The 17628-nt window shown below is 42.1% G+C and overlaps 1 protein-coding gene across 2 annotated transcripts in view; it reads left to right on the top strand.

Moving 5' to 3' along the window:
- Window positions 1-1538: 1538 nt before the first annotated feature.
- AMMECR1L (AMMECR1 like) overlaps window positions 1539-17628 on the top strand; it is a 28516-nt gene continuing 12426 nt past the window's right edge. For both annotated transcript variants that reach the window (XR_001482954.1, XM_015426860.1), the window contains exons 1-3: window positions 1539-1838; window positions 3034-3145; window positions 5262-5706. Coding sequence is in view for 1 of the 2 variants with exons in the window: in XM_015426860.1 (XP_015282346.1) it covers window positions 5300-5706 (407 nt within the window). In the remaining variant the exon portion in view is untranslated. The remainder of the gene's footprint in view (window positions 1839-3033; window positions 3146-5261; window positions 5707-17628) is intronic.

Raw genomic sequence — 17628 nt, 5'->3', positions numbered from 1 at the left:
CCCCAATCCTAGGCCAAGCACTATGCCACAATGTTCCTCTAGTGTGTTGCAGGCATCTTCAGTCAGCAGTAATAGTACTGTCAACCTACTGGACTTTATAGAAAGCAGATATATGGGCCAATACCTAGACTCAACAGTGAGTCTCATATAGTTCAACAAGGCTTACTCCCAAACAAGGATACTTGGGACTGCAGTTGATGAACAAGCATAGGTAAGAACTTAGAAAGAGCTAATAAAGGAAATGGATTCATCTCTTCAAACAGTGATGGGATCATGCCTCAGTTACAACTAGCAGGCCCACACTGGGGCATTTATGCATATTCTTAAAGGATATGGACAGATCATTAGTTACCTATGATATTCCCTAAAAGCTGATTACTTGTTGCAGGAAACTGCTTCCCTATAACATTCCTGACTTATTCCAAAACTACATAATATCCAATTGATGCTTTCTTTACTATCAAAAGCCATATTAAAAAGAAAAGTGTTTTGTGGGCTAATTTAGGCCCAGCCTGGATCCTAAGTCTATTGATATGGAAGTCACATTGGCTTCAATGATTATGCATAGCAGCATAACCCTATGCATGCTTACCTTAGACTAAGCACCACTGGATTCAATCAGACTTTCTTCCAGGTAGACATACACAGTCTAGTCCCATACATGTTTACTCAGTATGGGAATGTTCAACAGCAAAGATTCTTGGGCCACTTTACAGGCTATCAAATTTATTATGCACAAATTTTCATAAACTGAATGAAGTGTTGATTACATTCTCATGGCAGCAGGATTTAGGTACAAAACTACAAGCCGAAGAAGAGCAACATGGAAAAGTAGTTTTACAAAGAGACCAAAATGTTCATAATTCCAGTGCTGTGTTACCTTACAATGAACACATGAAAACAAACAGTATTTAAAAAAGTGCAGCCGATCCAAAGAGGACCACATCCAGCTCTTGAGGAATTAGCAAAATATGTCTCAATTGCTTAAGTGAACCTGTAAAGAGAGACAGTTGCTTGTTATAGGGAATTAATACAGTCGATATGGACCCAGGTCTCAGATCGGCCCATAAATTCGAGTTCAAGCAAAACATACACGAAGCTGCGGTTAAAGAATCGAAGCCCCAATCATCCTCTTTAGCTCAGCCCACTAAGGAAACCCGCATCAGAAAAAGGCAAAAACAAGTCAATTTCCAAGCATGTCCGTCTTGCACTGGCTTTGGTCCCCAGCTACTTATACAAACATCCCGATAATAGGTACGCCAGAATCACGTGACGCGAAAAGCGCCCCCCCCTCCCCCCCAGGAAAAAGGAATTTCTTTTCGATCCTTCTACCCGGTCTTTCTTTGTGTCACGTGACCGCCTTCAAGTACTCACGCGATGCCGGGGGCGGGGCGGAAGTCTAGCTCTTCCGAAGATCTATGGTTTTCCTGCAGAGAGGCTGTCCTCGTTTGGAGTCTATGGTCTTCACAGGGCCGATGGGCGGTCGGCGCAAACATTCCACCCCCATTACCTCACCTTCAGCGAAGGGGCCGCTGGGATAGTGGAGGACCCGGGCTTTCCTGCCTTGCTTCAGCTCTCTTTTTAGCCGGCGGCGAGGCTGGGATTGCTCGTCCGGTGTCACTGTGTAGTTTCCCTCCACAGCCTGCCTTGCCTCGCCCCGCCCTGCTGGGTCCACTTCTTCGGTGCTCCCCCGCCCCGGCCCATGGCTCCATGAAGCGCGGGGCGGTAGAGGTGGCGGCGGCGGCGGGGAGGCAAGAGCAGAAGCGGCGGCGACGGTGGTTGGGCTGAAAAAGTGACTGGGGCAGAGAGCCGTGTCTCCGGGGCCAGGAAAAGAGAAGGTGGGGATTCTCTCTCTCTCCGTCTGGACAGCGGCGCCGCTGGACTGGGGGAGGGGGACCAAATGCCCCTGCAGACCTTCCTCCCCCCCCCCCGGCGCCCCCTTTCGGGTCCTCTGGACAAGCCCTTCGGCTTCCGTGCAGGAGCCTCAGCCCTAGCCCTTCCGCCGTCTATCCCTTCCAGTCCCTAGGGCACCCGTTTTCTGATCCCCCCCCCCCGCGCCCGAAATATCCCCCTGTTTCCTCTTACCAGGCCGCCACGACCTCCCCGGCTGGTCCCCTCCCACGCTCTCATGCCCCCTCACGTTTCGTGTGCCACGTTCCTGCTCTTCTGGCCTTCAGTATTTTCACTCCTGTGTTAATGCAGTGGGTTTCGTTTGGATCGCAGAACTGGGGGTGGGATAAGTATATAAGGCACATCTTGGGCTGCAAACATGCAATGAAGTAAGATCAGTTGCTTCTTCATTTTACCTTTAGTGGTTATCATACAGGTTTCCTTTTCCTGTCTCTGCCATGCATAAACTGTAGTCCTAAACAACACTCAGCTAGCAAGTAAATTGCACTAAACTCTGTGGTACTGACTTCAAAGTAAACATGTTTAGAATTGCTGTGACAAACTGCTTACTTACCTGAAATCATCTACTGCAGGCTTCATTTTTTGATGCAACCTTTGTATTGATATAACATGTTCACTGCTGAATGTGCTTCACACAGATTATTTTAAGGTATCCTCTCCTCTTATCAGTGTTCCCAGTGTTCTTCTATGTATACATTATCTCTATTGAACCATAAAGTGGCTTTGTGTATCGCTCAGTTATTGGTTTAAGTGTCTTAAAATGATTAAGTGGCAGTAAGTTTTCTCTGAATATGTTCTACTGATAGGCACATTAATAGCCTAGTTCAAGGATAGAATGTAGAAAGGGTGAGGCCCATTGAAAGAGCCTCACATATATAGCCGAATTCTATACATGTTTACTGAAAATTAAATCCCTCACACTCAGTTTCACAAGCTGTTTGTAATCCAGATATACAGTGCATGTTATCTAGTAAACTTCTCTGTCTGATTTACAGGCACATTCTCAAGAATATCTTCGGTTGTTTTGTCCAATGGCTGAGCATTTATGTTCACTTTGTTTTTGTCTAGATGTAACTGTATGATAAATTATTCATGGAGTGCTTTTCTCCCCCCCCCCCCCAGGTTTGGGGAACAGGAATGGGCCGTGAGAAAAGAAAATTCATTCCAGATATAAAATAGTTTCCCCTTCCACCTGCCCACAACCCCCTTGGCAATAACAAGGTGTCTGCTTTCAGTAAGTATTATCTCAGATTTAGAAGCATGTTTGTAAAATGGGGTGAGAACAGTGCAATTGAGAATGTGGCCTGCTGAAGTGGAGAGATCGTCCACCAGTTGTATGATTCTTGACCCTTATTGCCATGCACGCTTCAGCTCCTTGCATGCTTCCCTCCCCGCTTCAACCCCAAGTTTGATTATTGTAATTGTCCCTTTGCTCAGATGCTGTGTTAATATGTTGACGCCTCTCTAGTACTCAAATTGAGATTACAAAGCTATCCAAACTAGTGATGAGTAAAGCAATACAGTTTTTCAGTATAAAGCTTTAAACTGCTACTGTTTGTAGAACCCTGTTCTTTTTTCGTCTGCTAAGACTATTGTAGTTAGGATAGTAAGACAGGAGTGCATTAATCCTTATTAATCCTGAGACAAAGAAACATTGTGCTTTTTTATTTGCTGATGTCCATAAAGTTTCGGCATCTGTCATAGTTTCATCTGTGTTCACTTGCAGAGCTTTGTAAATCTCTTGTGTGCACATCATAAGATTACAGTTACACTTTGATTACAATCTTGGGTATACTTATTTAGGACTGATTTGTTGGACAAGCATGTGTAGGATTGGACTGTGTGTCCCAATAATATACTTATTTTTATTTTTTTATATTACTTACTATGCCCCCACCTTCCTCCCCATTGATGGTCCAAAGTACCTTACATCATTCTCCTGTCCTCCATTTTATACTTAACAACAAACTTGTGAGGTTGGCTAGGCTGAGAGTGTGTGACTGGCCAAAGATAAACTAGGCTTCACGTACACAGACACAGTTGTACAGTCCTGCTTTACTCTTTCATAGCTATATGTCTTTCCAAGAATGAAAGGCAATTGGTTTGAAGATGAAGTTTGCCAGGAAAACAAAAACTAAAGGGGAAAATTTTCCTGTTTGGTGTATTTGAAATTAAGCTAGTGAAATAGCACCCATCCAGGAAGAGATTTAGATCTAGACCCTTCAGTATTGAAATGTTACTCTGTGGTGTTGATATTTGGGACAGATATCCTTACACAAACTCCTTGGTACGTGCTTGCATCCTGATTTCATTAGACAAATTGTGCTGTCTTCTGGGATGGAGTGGCGATGGCCAGTCACCTCCCAGGATATCTTGAAAGGTAGCTGCTAGGAAGATTTTCCTCTTGTTCCTGTCAGGTTAAGGAGGAAAGATATATTCCCAGTCCTAAGCCTTTATGACAGAGGTACATCTCCTAATTATCTTGCTCCATTGTGTTCCTGTCTCCTACTGTCTGATTGGATTTTTGTGAGTGAGAGCCGTCTTGTGCTAGCACTACCTTATCAGACTTTCATGAGATACAAATGCGTGAAGCCTTTAATAAAGTAGGAGGAAACTCATGGAATTAGCTGTTAACTGAAGAACACTGAAATATGTGTAACCTTTTCTCTTTTTTTTGAAAAGAACAGAAAGGGGCAAATTTAATACAGCTAATGATTTCAGTGGCTGGGGAGCCTGACTGGATCCCCATATTAATATTAATGGCTACATTAATATTTTAGAAGTCCACTAAACTTCTGTTGAGCCCATTGCTTGCATGGTAACATTGGTCATTACGTTATAGATTAGGGTTATCTAGAAAATCCCAGAATAAAGTTGCACCATTATGCACAAAACTTGCTTCCACTTTCTCTGTTGAGATTAGAAAGGCTCTGCTGAAATGTCGGTGTTGTGTTTCTCTAGCTGTGGTTTGTTCTGCCTGAGTGCCAATGAGAAAACAGACTGAGAGCTTCACTACATGGGGGTTATCAGACAAGAGGGTAAAACCTGTAGGTAGAGTATGCAGGCGGCATGTAGCTCTTTGATTACTACTTCATAGTGAAATACTGTTTCATGAATAAAGTGCACATGACCTGTGTAAAAGTTGTAATGTCTTGATGTGTTTCATATTGAAGTCTGCTTTCTATTCAGTTTTTTGTCAGTCTTGTGCAATCGTATGTGAATTTTCTTCTGAAATTCACAGATGTTAATGTGAGAGATGCTGTTTTCTTAGTGTGGAAAAAAGTACATCCCTATAATTTGCTTTTCATTTAGTATAACGTCCTGTGTTGCATGTCATGTGTTTTTGCCAGGGTTCTACAGTGCTCCAGACAGCAAGTGCTGAATCAGGATGGGAAAAAGACGCTGTGTTCCTCCACTTGAGCCCAAGTTGGCAGCAGGCTGTTGTGGGGTAAAGAAACCCAAATTGTCTGGAAGTGGAACACACAGCCACGGGAATCAAGCCACAACTGTGCCAGTCTCTAGTTCAGGTCCTCTTCAGAACCACCAGCATGCAGATGGGGGCAATGGAAGGGAAAACGTATCAGATTTGACTTTGTGCCCTGGAAACTCTCCAATTACTCGAATGAATCCCACTTCAGGAGCTTTGAGCCCACTCGCCCAGCCTAATGGAACTGCCAACAGCACCAAGAACCTAGTGGTGACAGCGGAGATGTGCTGCTACTGCTTTGATGTACTCTACTGTCATCTTTATGGTTTCCCTCAGCCACGACTTCCTCGGTTTACCAATGACCCCTAGTGAGTAAACCCCTGGGCATGGGAGGGAAACTGAAAATCCATCATCCAAGGTTCTATAATTGTGGGGTAAGAGGGATAAGGTAAGGGTTATTTGGAATACGGGTGTATTTTTATGGAGCAATCTGCAATATTATTCTAATGTTTGTAAGGTTGCTTAAAATTTGAAATGAATCTGTATGCTGTAAAACAGAGAACTTGAGTAGGTTGACTGTTATGAGGTAGAACTTTATTACTTGGATGAGTGTTTTTTACAAGGAGAAGGGGCCATGCTTTGTTTGCAGAAAGTACTCTGGTTCAATTTTTGCTATCTTCAGATTTCAGGTACTGGGTATTGGGAAAGGCCTTTCTGCATCCTGGAGAGCCAATGCCAGACAATACTGACCTAGACTGACTGGTTGCCTGGCTCTGTATAAGGAAATTTAACATGTTTGATACTTGTTCGTATGCCTTAGCACTGCATCTTTAAAGGTCTGTGCTGATGTCATAATAAATTAACCAAGAGAAAGGGACTGGAAGCAGGCCTCAGGGTAGAGTTCTCCCTCTCCTCTCTATCGTCTATACCCTCAAACACTTAACTGTGGTTTAGGCATATGTGATTTAGGCCTTAACCATCATTAATACAAATTGAGTGTTATTAACCAGTGGCTTGAAGTCAAAGTGGTCTATACCAGTTCTCAAAAGATCAGTCTGATTCAAGAGGGTAGTACTATTCCATGTAATGTTATGTGTAGTTTAATAAGCTGTATCTATGCAATGCATCTTTTTTTACTGTGAATACAATTTTATTATCTTAGCTGTTATTAGAATTTTCATACGGCAGGAACATAACTGGCAGCATCATAGCACAACCTAACCTGTACTTGATAAAAAGTTACGTTTGGTAAGAAAGATAAAAGAGACAAAAGAATTAAAAATAAGAAAACAGTGTTCTTAGATTATTTGAATGAGGTGATACATTGGAGGAGAGGGATGAGGAGATGGTCTTGATAAATTTATAACTTAATTCAGTGAGAAATATCCTTCTCACTTCCAAAATGGTGCCTAAAAAGGATGTTATGAACTAACTTAGAAGTTGCTCCTCCCAAAGCTCTGATCTTGTAGAATACCTTTGGTATGAGGAATACATATGTTGAGGGGGTAATATCACTGTTCCAATAGGAAAATAAATGCATTTCTAGGCTATAAGGGGTTGAAAATAAAGCGTATATGTCACTTTAAAGGTTGAATTGTTGTGGGGGCAGCTGGATCCTTCCTTTGCAAATATGGTAACCATCTCAGTATTTCTTCACTTAAGATCTTGCTTTTCAGAAATTACAGTTATGTTCTGTAGATTTCTTAGATTATTTTTTTTTTAAACCATGGCTTGGTACCATTTCAGGTTCAATAAATGCGCTTATAAGAAGGCTGTATCAGGCAAGATTCCCTGCTTCCACAAAGACAGGATTTTGAGCTCTCAAGGACAATACAAGGTACAGGCCAGGCACAAGTGGTTCTGTGTGACCAAGGCTGGATCAGTTCATGACTCTAAATGACAAACTGACCAGTTCATCTAAAATCCTATCTTCAGAAAAAGCTTGATCATTTGGGTTGTATGCCAACTTTCATGCTGGAAAAATAGTATTGATTAGTCTTATTTCCTGCAATATTTTCCATATAGGCAGTGTGATTCTGAGATCTCATCCGTCCTATACAACTGAGGCAGAAAAGGCCTCAAATATACTTATTTGCATTTACTAACATTATCTCAAGTGTTTGTGTCCTTACCTAAGAACCAAAGTAGTGCCTTGACATGGCAATGCCTGTGTAGTGATAAGAGGAGAGACTTTCCATCAGCCCATAGCTGACTTGGGTTACTTCACATCCTGCCCCAGCACTACAGTGTGATGATTCACAAATCAAAAGGCACACTAGGATTAGTATTCTTTATCTGTGATTTCTGTGAACTAATCCAGACAAATTGACTTGAAAAATCTGAGGCACATAGTATTCCAAATGTTCGGTGGTGCCAAAGGACCTTAATTCTTTATCCCTTATTTGTACTGGTCTGGCATCTTAGGTTTTGGATATTACTTACAGGAACTTGCATGATTTTTTTAGGCTTGTCATAATACTAGGTTGCCATAATACAATGCAAGTTGTAGAGAAAGACAAACTAAGGATGAAGTCCAGTGATACTAACAACATTTATTCCAGTATGAGCTTACATGAGTCAGAACTCACTTCTTCATATCCTAGAGAGCAAATAATTGAATTCAGAGGAAATTGTTTCTGAATAAACATGCAATGGTTCATCCTGTATGTCCTGAATTTTTGGTTAGGGGGTTCAAGTAGTTTTCAGCTTTATAGATCCCCCCCCCAGTGTTGTCTTCTTTGAGCCACCCCTCCCTTATGGCTCCCCTGATTTGCCCTCCCTTCTCTTCCAGAGATTTATGCCTGTAGAATTAGCACAGGAACTGAAAGTGGATGTGGCCATGCTTTCTTTTATATTTACTTCCTTGTGTGCACAATCTAGCTGTGCATACCCTCACCTTTTTTTGGGGGGGGGAAGCTTTGAAGTGTGTCAAATAGCAACACAAGACCACAAGTTGGCATCATGAGGAAGTGGCATCTTAAAGTTCAGGAGTTACCACAAGGTGGGTAACAGTACTTCTTATCGGCTAATAGATGCACTTAGTGACTGTCAAATGGGGGGGGGGGTAGTTAAGGAGGACTGATTTGAGCAGGTTACTAAAATTTTCACATAGCCTTTCTCCTATACTTCCAAGTGTGTATTTTTCTGAAAACAAAATAAGCTAAATTACTCCGACCTGATTCTTGAGCAGCTTTTAAACATTTGTGAAATAGATACAGCTAGCGTGCTTTGTCCGATACTACTGAGTAAGTAGACTCTGAACTATCAGAGTTCAAAAGGAACTATCAAAGTATCCAAAAGGAAGAATGGTTCGGTAGTGCTCTCTGTTACCCCTTTTGATTAACCAAGAGACTGACTAACACAAGAGCCTGTCCTCCCCTAGTCAGAAATCTGAATGCAACAGCCTATTCCATTCCAGTGGATTCTGGTATCCAAGGAAAGTACCAACAGAAGCTGATATGCTGCTGCCATGCGTTAATGTGCATGGGTAGCTTTTTGTTTCATAGGGCCAATGTCCCTTAAAGGAAAAGGGTCGTAGTCTTGGGCATGCCCCTTTCTCTAGCTACATATGAAGTTGCCTTAATATTGGCTTGTATTTGACATAGTGAGTTAAGCACCAAATAGAGCACCAATTGCTGCTTAGGTGTTTACCAGGCTTCAGATGTGGCATATTAACAAGACTCTGTAAATTAAAGTATTTAAAAGGAGAGTAATTAAGTCTGCATGCTTAGGTGATTACCAATGGAGGTTCTTCGAAAGTACCTTATACATATTAACCAAGTCACAACAGGCTTGTGGGATAAAGATAACCAGATTGTACTCAAGAAAGTGCAGGTGTCAGTAGAGAATGGAAGGTTCAGTCTATCAGGGCTGGACTGGTTTTATTTATTTGTTATGCTTTGGATTAGCGGTGGGTGGGGAAGACTGGTAGGAATCAAGTTTTTGATTTTGTAATTTCTGCATTTTCTGGGAAAGTATGTGTATGCTTTAGTTGCTATAAGATTTAAAACACTGACTCATTTTGTTGCAAGCCAAACTCAAAACCTGTGATTGTACAGCTCCAAGTTTCTTTGCATTGCAGAACTATATCTACTTAGACAAGTGTGCAGTTGTGAATTTAATGGATTTCATTTGGTGCACATGAAGGGACTTCAGACGAACTGTGCAGAAAGGGCAGGTGGCTACAAAATTGTAAAGTGTTCCTGGGAATACGATCAAAAGTAAATACCTATCTGTCTTGTTGTTGTTGTTTTTTTAATCCCCTGAGAACAGGGTAGCTTTATTATTTTTTTGTTACACCTAAGGACTACAGAAAAGAAAAAGGGAAAGGGAAAAGTTAACCCAGGATACAGGACAGTAAATAAAAACCCACACTATAACTAAAAACCCAAGAGGGAGGGTCCTCAACAATTAGTATCCTGTTAGTATTCAAAACACATAACTTTTTGTTTAAGTCAATGTAATCGGAAGTTAGTAAGTCCGTGTTAGTATTCTCTCCATCGTCTTCTGTGTGTGCTCAGAGTCCTTTCATCTTCATCTTTGTTTGTAAATCTCAAGTTTATAAAGAGTTACTTTGGTTCTCTAAGCCGCAGGTCGTATGTTTGTTTGGCCTCGCAGGCTGCAACAGAGGACCTGGATATAGGTATTTTACCCTCTTGGCCCACTGTGCATCCTCAAGAAATTAAGAATCTTATACAGACCTTCGGTTCCAATAAAGCCCCAGGCTCTGATCTCATATGTGCAGACCTGATTAAGAGGAACCTCGAGTGGTGGGTTCCAGTTCTTGCTACTTTATTTACAACTATAGATAGAACTGGTAGAATTCCTAAAGACTGGGGGGTGGCAATAATAGTGCCTATTTACAAGAAAGGGAACAGAGCGGACCCTGTTAATTATAGGCCGATCAGTCTCCTAAGTATAATAAGTAAGCTTTACTCAAAACATTTACAGTGGAAGCTAAAAGACTGGATGGAGCAGGAAGACTTTTTGAGACAGGAGCAAGCAGGCTTTAGAGAGGGACGGTCATGTCTAGATCAGTGTGTGATACTGAACCATTTAATTTCCAAATACTCCACGAACTCTTTAACCTCATTGTATGCAGCTTTCATAGATTTTAAATCTGCATTTGATTCTGTCTCAAGAACTACCCTATGGGAAAAGTTGAAATCCTCTACAATAGATAGGCGCTTATTGTTTCTATTGAGAGCTCTCCATAAAAACACTTTTGTTAGGGTACGATGTAATCCTCAAGGTCATCTTACAAAGATGATCAGGTCAGACAGAGGAGTAAAACAAGGATGTATTTTGGCACCTCTTTTATTTAATATTTACATTAATGATATGGTACAGTTTTTGCACAAACTTGAATTCCATCCTCCAAAACTTGCAGATAGACATATTTCAATTTTACTATACGCAGATGATGCTGTCCTGCTTTCTAGGACCCCTAAGGGACTTAAGAGAGCTCTGTGTGCTCTTTGGCAATACTGCAGTCAGAACTGCTTAGAGATAAATTACACGAAGACTAAAATAATGGCTTTTGCCAACAAGCCTAGGGTGTTTAACTGGGTCATTGACTCTCGTCCCATTGAGCAAGTTCGCTGCTATAGATATCTTGGAGTTATATTTCAGTCGTCTGGTCATATGAAAGGCCATGTTGATTACCTGTCAGCCAATGCGAAGAAAAGTGCTGGAGCTATTCAGAAGTTCTTTTGGTCCAAAGGAGGTCGCAACTTAGAAGCTGCCATTAAGTTATTTACTATAAAAGTTTTACCCCAATTATTATATGGAGCTCCTTTGTCCCTCCTGGCAAATTTGACCTTACTTGAAAGAACGCAATCGAAATTTTTAAGAGCTATTTTTCAAGTTCCACCAAGTGTTTCAAACGCTGCAATCCGCTTAGAGGCTGGCCTGGTCACGGTGGAGGCAAGATTGTGGATTGCTGCATTTCATTATTGGTTAAAACTGATTTTCTTATCCACTGGCCTTTCCCATACTATGATGCAAGACAACTTTGTTCCCTTATGGCGGAAACAGATAGAAGATAAACTGGTTTGTTATGGTTTTTCAAAACAATTTATTCTGTCCTTGGGACATGAGCAGGCTAGATCAGTTCTAAAACAAAGAATACTAGATGTTGAACGACAGATGGACGTGAGTAGGATTAGGAGCCCTGTATTTGATGTAAGTACACTTAATAAGATAACTTTGAGATCTTATATCAAATATTTAGACATTTGCAACCACAGAAGAATTTTTACCCTATTAAGATACAACGCCTTACCCTCAGCCATAATGGAGGCAAGATATACTAGAACACAGAGGAAAAGTTGTATATGTGGGTTGGGAGCTGACGAAACATTGGAACATGTAATTTTTGATTGTATTATATATCAAAACATTAGGGAAGATTTGATCAAGCCCATAGTTAATTCCTTTCCAGGTCGTAATAGAAGCATACTTTTGTCAACTATGCTGGCAGGGGATAACCAAAAGCTGACTAGGATGGTTGCCAAATTTGGTTGGTTGGCATACCAAACTAGGAAAGAAATAAAGTACAGATAGGCCTAAATCTAATTTCTGATCTTAATATTGATTTTATCATGTCTGTATTTTAACACTTTTAGATTCTTATTTATAATTTTAGATGCCATAATATTTTATAATTTTATTGCTCCCTTATCTGTACTTATCTGTCTTCTATTATACTGGTCTATGACCGTAATAAAGGCTTGTTGTTGTTGCTCCTAGTTCATTGTATTAAGCAGAGGGGAACTGGTAATCCCATTTCCCAAACTTCCAAGCAGCAATGGACACTCTTGAGCATGCTCAGGGGACTCTCGGAACAGAGAGACCTTTAAAGATAAGGATGCAGTCATAGATGTAGCCCTACGTATTAGCTCTCACAGCTGCTACCCCATTTGCCAGTGTAAGGAGAATGTAATGGGAGAATTTATAGGGACTGAGTGTGACAGACTGGTCTGAATCCTGCCCAGTTCTGAAAAGCTACCAATACCCTTTAAACCTAGTTGAAATGTGCACTGAGCTAATAAAAGCCAATCAGAGCCTTTGGAACCTTGGCAGAGCAGATGGGAGCTGGAGCTGGAGCAAACAGCAGTTTAACAGCCATTTTTCTTCAAACAGGGTTTAGCCAGCAGTGAAGCGTGTTGAGGATTAGGAACTCCATGTCTCAGGAGACTGTGTTTGTCTCAGAGGGTGCATTCAGATGGGGCATTTATACCGGTATAGATGCCGGTTGGAATCGGTGTACTTACGGGTGCTCACACGGCAAACATCTGCCTTCCGCCCCTAACCGTTGCAAACATCCTTTAAACCATTGTATTCTACTACCAGGTCCTCAAGTGGTGGTATCCTGTGTGCACTGGTTCCAGCCGCATTATCCCCCCCATCTGATCGCTCTCCACTGGTGTAGAGCCACTTCAGTTCGGAAGCCCTTGACTTCCGCTTTTCGGCCGCCATTTTTTTTAGTAGCCGATGTGCGCTTGGGCGAAGCTTCGGCCCGTCATTAATAAATAAAAAAAGATTGTTCCTTCTTTTGCTCCAAAGAACCGCTTCAGCCATTCTTCTGCTTTAAAAACCGAGTCAATTTTTTCCCTTTTATCTCTGTATTTGAACATGACACCCTCTGGGAAATTCCAGGAATATGGAATCTGGTTGATCTGCAAGGTTGAAGTCAATTCTTTATACACTTTTCTTTTTTCACGGATTTCAAACGGAGTGTCTTTCAAAACCCTGATGGGTGTAGTTCCCAGCTGCAGGGGATTAGCTGCTGTTGCTTTTAGAATATCATCTCTCGTCTGTCTTCGGAGAAACTTGACGACATTTTCTCCCGGCAGGTTATTCCGTTTAATATATTTTGAGTATGATCGATAGACCACCTCAATCTCTGCTTCCGCTTCTGCCGATGAGCAACCTGTCGCCGGTGTGATGAGCTCTGCCATCATCTTTTTCAAGTTTTCTCCTTGCGATTCAGCTATCCCCTGAAACCTGAGTATCTTGTTTGCTTTTTCCATTTGAAGATTCAGCAATCTGTGTTCCTGTAGGTCCTGTCTCTGTTCTAGCAGACCCACTTTCTTTTTGACTTTCTTGGTATCGTGCACTGTCTCTTTAAGTTTTTCGTCTGTTTGGATCGACTTTTTAACCAACTCGGCTATCTGCTGCTGTTGCTTTGCTAGGCTCTGGTTGGATGCGGTCATCTGTTGGTTAATACCATCAAGTCTTTCGTTTATTGGCTTGAGCAGTTCCGATAGCATAGAGAACAGATCTCCTGTCTCCTCGATCCTCGGACTTTGACCGCCCCACCCAACTTGTCTGCCTAGTTTTCCCCGCGCGCCGGCCATTTTCCACTTTGTTTACACTAGAAGACCTCCTTCACTCTTCTTCGAAAAAGCGCTCAAGTTTTTCTGCAAACGCAGCTAAATCTCTTGCACACTATAACGATCTTCTTCTCTCCTCCCCCCCTCTGTTTTTTTAACACAGTTCAGTTTGTTTACGCCGGGGATCGTCCCCGGCGCCGCTTCCAGATGGGGGGGGGGGAACTCACTTTTCAAACTTTTTCGCTTGACTCTTTCTCCGATTCATTGACGGTCTGCATCCAGACTCCTTGTAGCTTCGTTAGATCGCTGACCCTCACTGCTTGTCCCGTCCGGCATCAGCTGAGCTCGGTAAAAACCGAGCCTCTCAGGGGGCGGACCGATTGGTGCAAAGGAGCGCCTCAATTCTCCGGCATTACACCGTCGAAGAGGTCGCCCCTCCAGTGCCCTCGGCTTGGAGCCTTTCATTAAGGCTCACCTGGGGGTGCCACTTGAGGTGGCACCCCTCCAGCCCCACTGGAGCGCGGAATGCCTCCCCAGCGATAGGGGAGAGCGTCCGCCATCGCTGAGCCACAGACCGGAAGTCCTCTATCTGTCTTGTTTTATTAGCAGAATCATAAATATCATGACTTCATCTAATTAGAAGGATGTAAGACAGAAATCCACAATCATCCTGGTAGAATACTGAATGGTTTCTTGGATTCTGGTGTATGCCAGGCTGTGGGTCCAAAAGAATCCCACAATATAAAATGTAGTACATGACACTTTTACAACACTTGGGCTCAAACATGGATTACCCCTTTATATGCAAATCAGACATGAATTCAGTTTGTTTAATAAAAGGTCAGTTTTGAATTATAGATATAGCTTTATGGTGTTTATACTGCTGATTTAAAAAGCAGTATAATTGAAAATTTTATTTCAGTCATTGCTGGTATCCTCCCTGCAACCAATGTTGTTTTAAGAGCTGTATTTCATAGGGAACATTAAAAATACTTTTTAAAAGTTTCAAAAAACACACACCCAAGCATACAAAGCTGCCTTATACTGAGTCAGGTCCAAACTAGAAGTTACCTTTGACATTAGTCAGGTTGAGGATTTTTGTTCCTTTTACAGTCAGATATGATGCTGGAAAACTGTTGTGCCCAAGTGCATTGGGGATCAGTTCAGACAAGGTCAGTATTGTCTGTTCTGTCCTGTTGCAGAATCTTTAGTAGACATTTGTTACAAACACTAAACAATCTGAAATGCAACATAACAAGTTAGCTCAAATATACACATCAGAAAGCACAATGGTAAAAGATCATAAAATTAAATAGAAAAAATTATTCATGATCATTTATTTATTTATTTATAGTCAAATTTATACCCCACCCTCCCCACAAAGCAGGCTCAGGGCAGCTTCCAACAACAATACAACAATACAGAATAAAAACATAAATAGTACACAAAACACAACAATTAAAATAGTGCATTACAAATGTTACAAAGTACTGGCGGCAGTTAAAAATAAACAAATTAGATGTTTTCAGATGAAAGTGCTTCAATGTTATTCCACATAAGTGTTTGGATGTTATTTGCTCATTCTTGAGGCAGCTGCTGATGTCAACATTACGGGCCATGCACTAAGGCGGCGGCGGCCCCTAGTTATATGTCTGGCGGAAGAGCTCCGTCTTGTAGGCCCTGCGGAACTGTGAGAGGTCCTGCAGGGCCCTGATCTCCTCCGGGAGCTTGTTTCACCAGGTAGGGGCCCAACCCTAGTAGCACCTAGCCTGGCCTCCCTCGGGCCAGGGATGGTCAACCGATTTTGAGACCCAGACCGTAGTGCTCTCTGGGGTATATACAGGGAAAGGCGGTCCCGTAGGTATGTTGCACCCCGGCTATATAGGGCTTTAAAGGTAAGAACCAGCACTTTGAAGCGGATTCAGTATACTATTGGCAGCCAGTGTAGTGTCCTCAGAGCAGGCTGGATATGCTCCCCTCTAGGGAGACCACGGCATTCTGCACTACCTGCAGCTTCCAGATCCGCAACAAAGGCAGCCCCATGTAGAGAGTGTTACAGTAGTCTAGTCTCAGGGTGACCATCATGTGGATCACTGTAGGCAGCTGTAGCCAGGTCGCTGCGGTCGAGAAAGGGAACCAACTGCCTAATCAGCCTAAGGTGGTAAAAGGCCGACTTAGCAGTGGTTGCTACCTGGGCCTCCATTGTAAGGGAGGGATCCAGGAGCACTCCCAAACTCCTAACCTCCAGCGCTGGCACCAATGATGCCCCCCCGAAGGTCAGGAGTGGGATCCCCACCCCTGAACCGCCCCAACCCAGGCACAGGACCTCCGTCTTCACTGGATTCAGCTTCAGCCAACTCAGCCTGAGCCACCCAGCCACGGCCTGCAAAGCACTATCCAGATCATTCACAACCAACCCACAGATCCTCATAGTGGTCAGGAAATACCTAGCAATTTGATTGGTAATGTAAGGATTCTAGTCAGGTAAAAGGTTTAAAACCAGCCACTTATCTGGATAGCTCTGAAATCTGGATATATTTATTGATTTTTAAGCACATCATAACTTTTTACTGCTTACTCAAATTTCTGCTGTGCCTTTTGAAGTATCATGCTCAAAAGTCCTTTATCGATCAGAAAAGATTTCCCATCCTTGAGTTGCAACCATGACTCTCAGGTCTTCAACTTGTCTAGATAGCCCTAACTGCTTGGCATACTTGATTTACACTGGATAAGAAACTGAGTTTTGCCTTTCAACACACTCAGTATTTCAGAATGATTCTTCAGTCAAAGTAGCGGATAGATCTTGTTTTTTGGTGGTAGAGCTGGTCCCAGAGACTTCTGTCATATGAATTTTGCAATAATCCTGTCAACTGAAGTCAGCTGTATTTGCATGTAGTTATGTCTGCACCTGTTCCATGAACTGTCTTGAGTATCTGTTCTGCAAATGGAACAGTGTCTGAAGCAACTATCTACCCTTTCTCTACCTTGCGTTAATTCAGCAGTGGGGCAAGAATTCTGTACTGAGTTTATGGCTTGAATCCAGTGTAATGTTTCCATGGGTGAAAGAATTTCCACCCACACAGTGTGACTTTCTCACCTCCCCCTCCTGATTCAGACCAAAATTTTCCCAGAATACTATTCCTGTGTGGTCTCCTGTCCTGTGAGAGAGTGGAGAGAGAGACATGAGGCATTCCAGAAAAATTATTCAGTTTTAATGAATACAGATGGCAAGAAGAGATGTTATTCCTCCCCTTCTCCTCTTGATGTGTCAATTACTCCCCCTCCCCCGGTCTCTATTTTTCTTCTTGTTCTTTGCCTTTCACCTTTTCTTAAGGCGTAATGAGACTATGAGGATGGGGTGGGGACAGTTACGTTTTATGGGGATGATGATCAGCCTGTCTGCTATGGCTTGTATGTTAAAGTAAGAAAATCACCGAACAGGAAGACAGTGCAATGGTGTAAGTATTCTGTTACCATTTGCATCCAAGGACAAGAAATAAATGTTATAAATCTTGCAAATGCCTCAGTCTAAAACAAATTAATTATATCTCTGTATTTGCTTAGATTGGAAGGCTTATGTTCATTTCATAATGTTTATGGGCTTTAAGTCAAAAACAAGGAAGAAAAAAATTAAATATTAGAAAGAAAGAGGTGTGGAAGGACAAGAGGTTTGGGATAAATGATCTCAGAACCCCATGACACCTGGAATCTGGGGTTAGAATGAAGCTACTAGCTTGCTTGCTGTGTCTTGTGGTGTGATATACTTACTTAGGTTTTCTTGCCTGCCAATATATCCTGTGAGACATTTTGCCTCTTTCAATTTGTGAAATAGAAGTTTACATATCATAAGACATGATTTGAAACATAAAAACATATGGGGGGAAAATGATCTGCATGTGCATAGTATTATAATGATGAGAACTTGCTTTCCAAGGGAAAAGTGAACATAGAGGC

The sequence above is a fragment of the Gekko japonicus genome, unplaced genomic scaffold (genome assembly GCF_001447785.1).
Source record: "Gekko japonicus isolate JY-2015 unplaced genomic scaffold, Gekko_japonicus_V1.1 scaffold14, whole genome shotgun sequence".
NCBI lineage: Eukaryota > Metazoa > Chordata > Lepidosauria > Squamata > Gekkonidae > Gekko > Gekko japonicus.
Note: the sequence above shows the minus strand (reverse complement) of the source record. Positions and strands in the feature narration are given on the sequence as shown.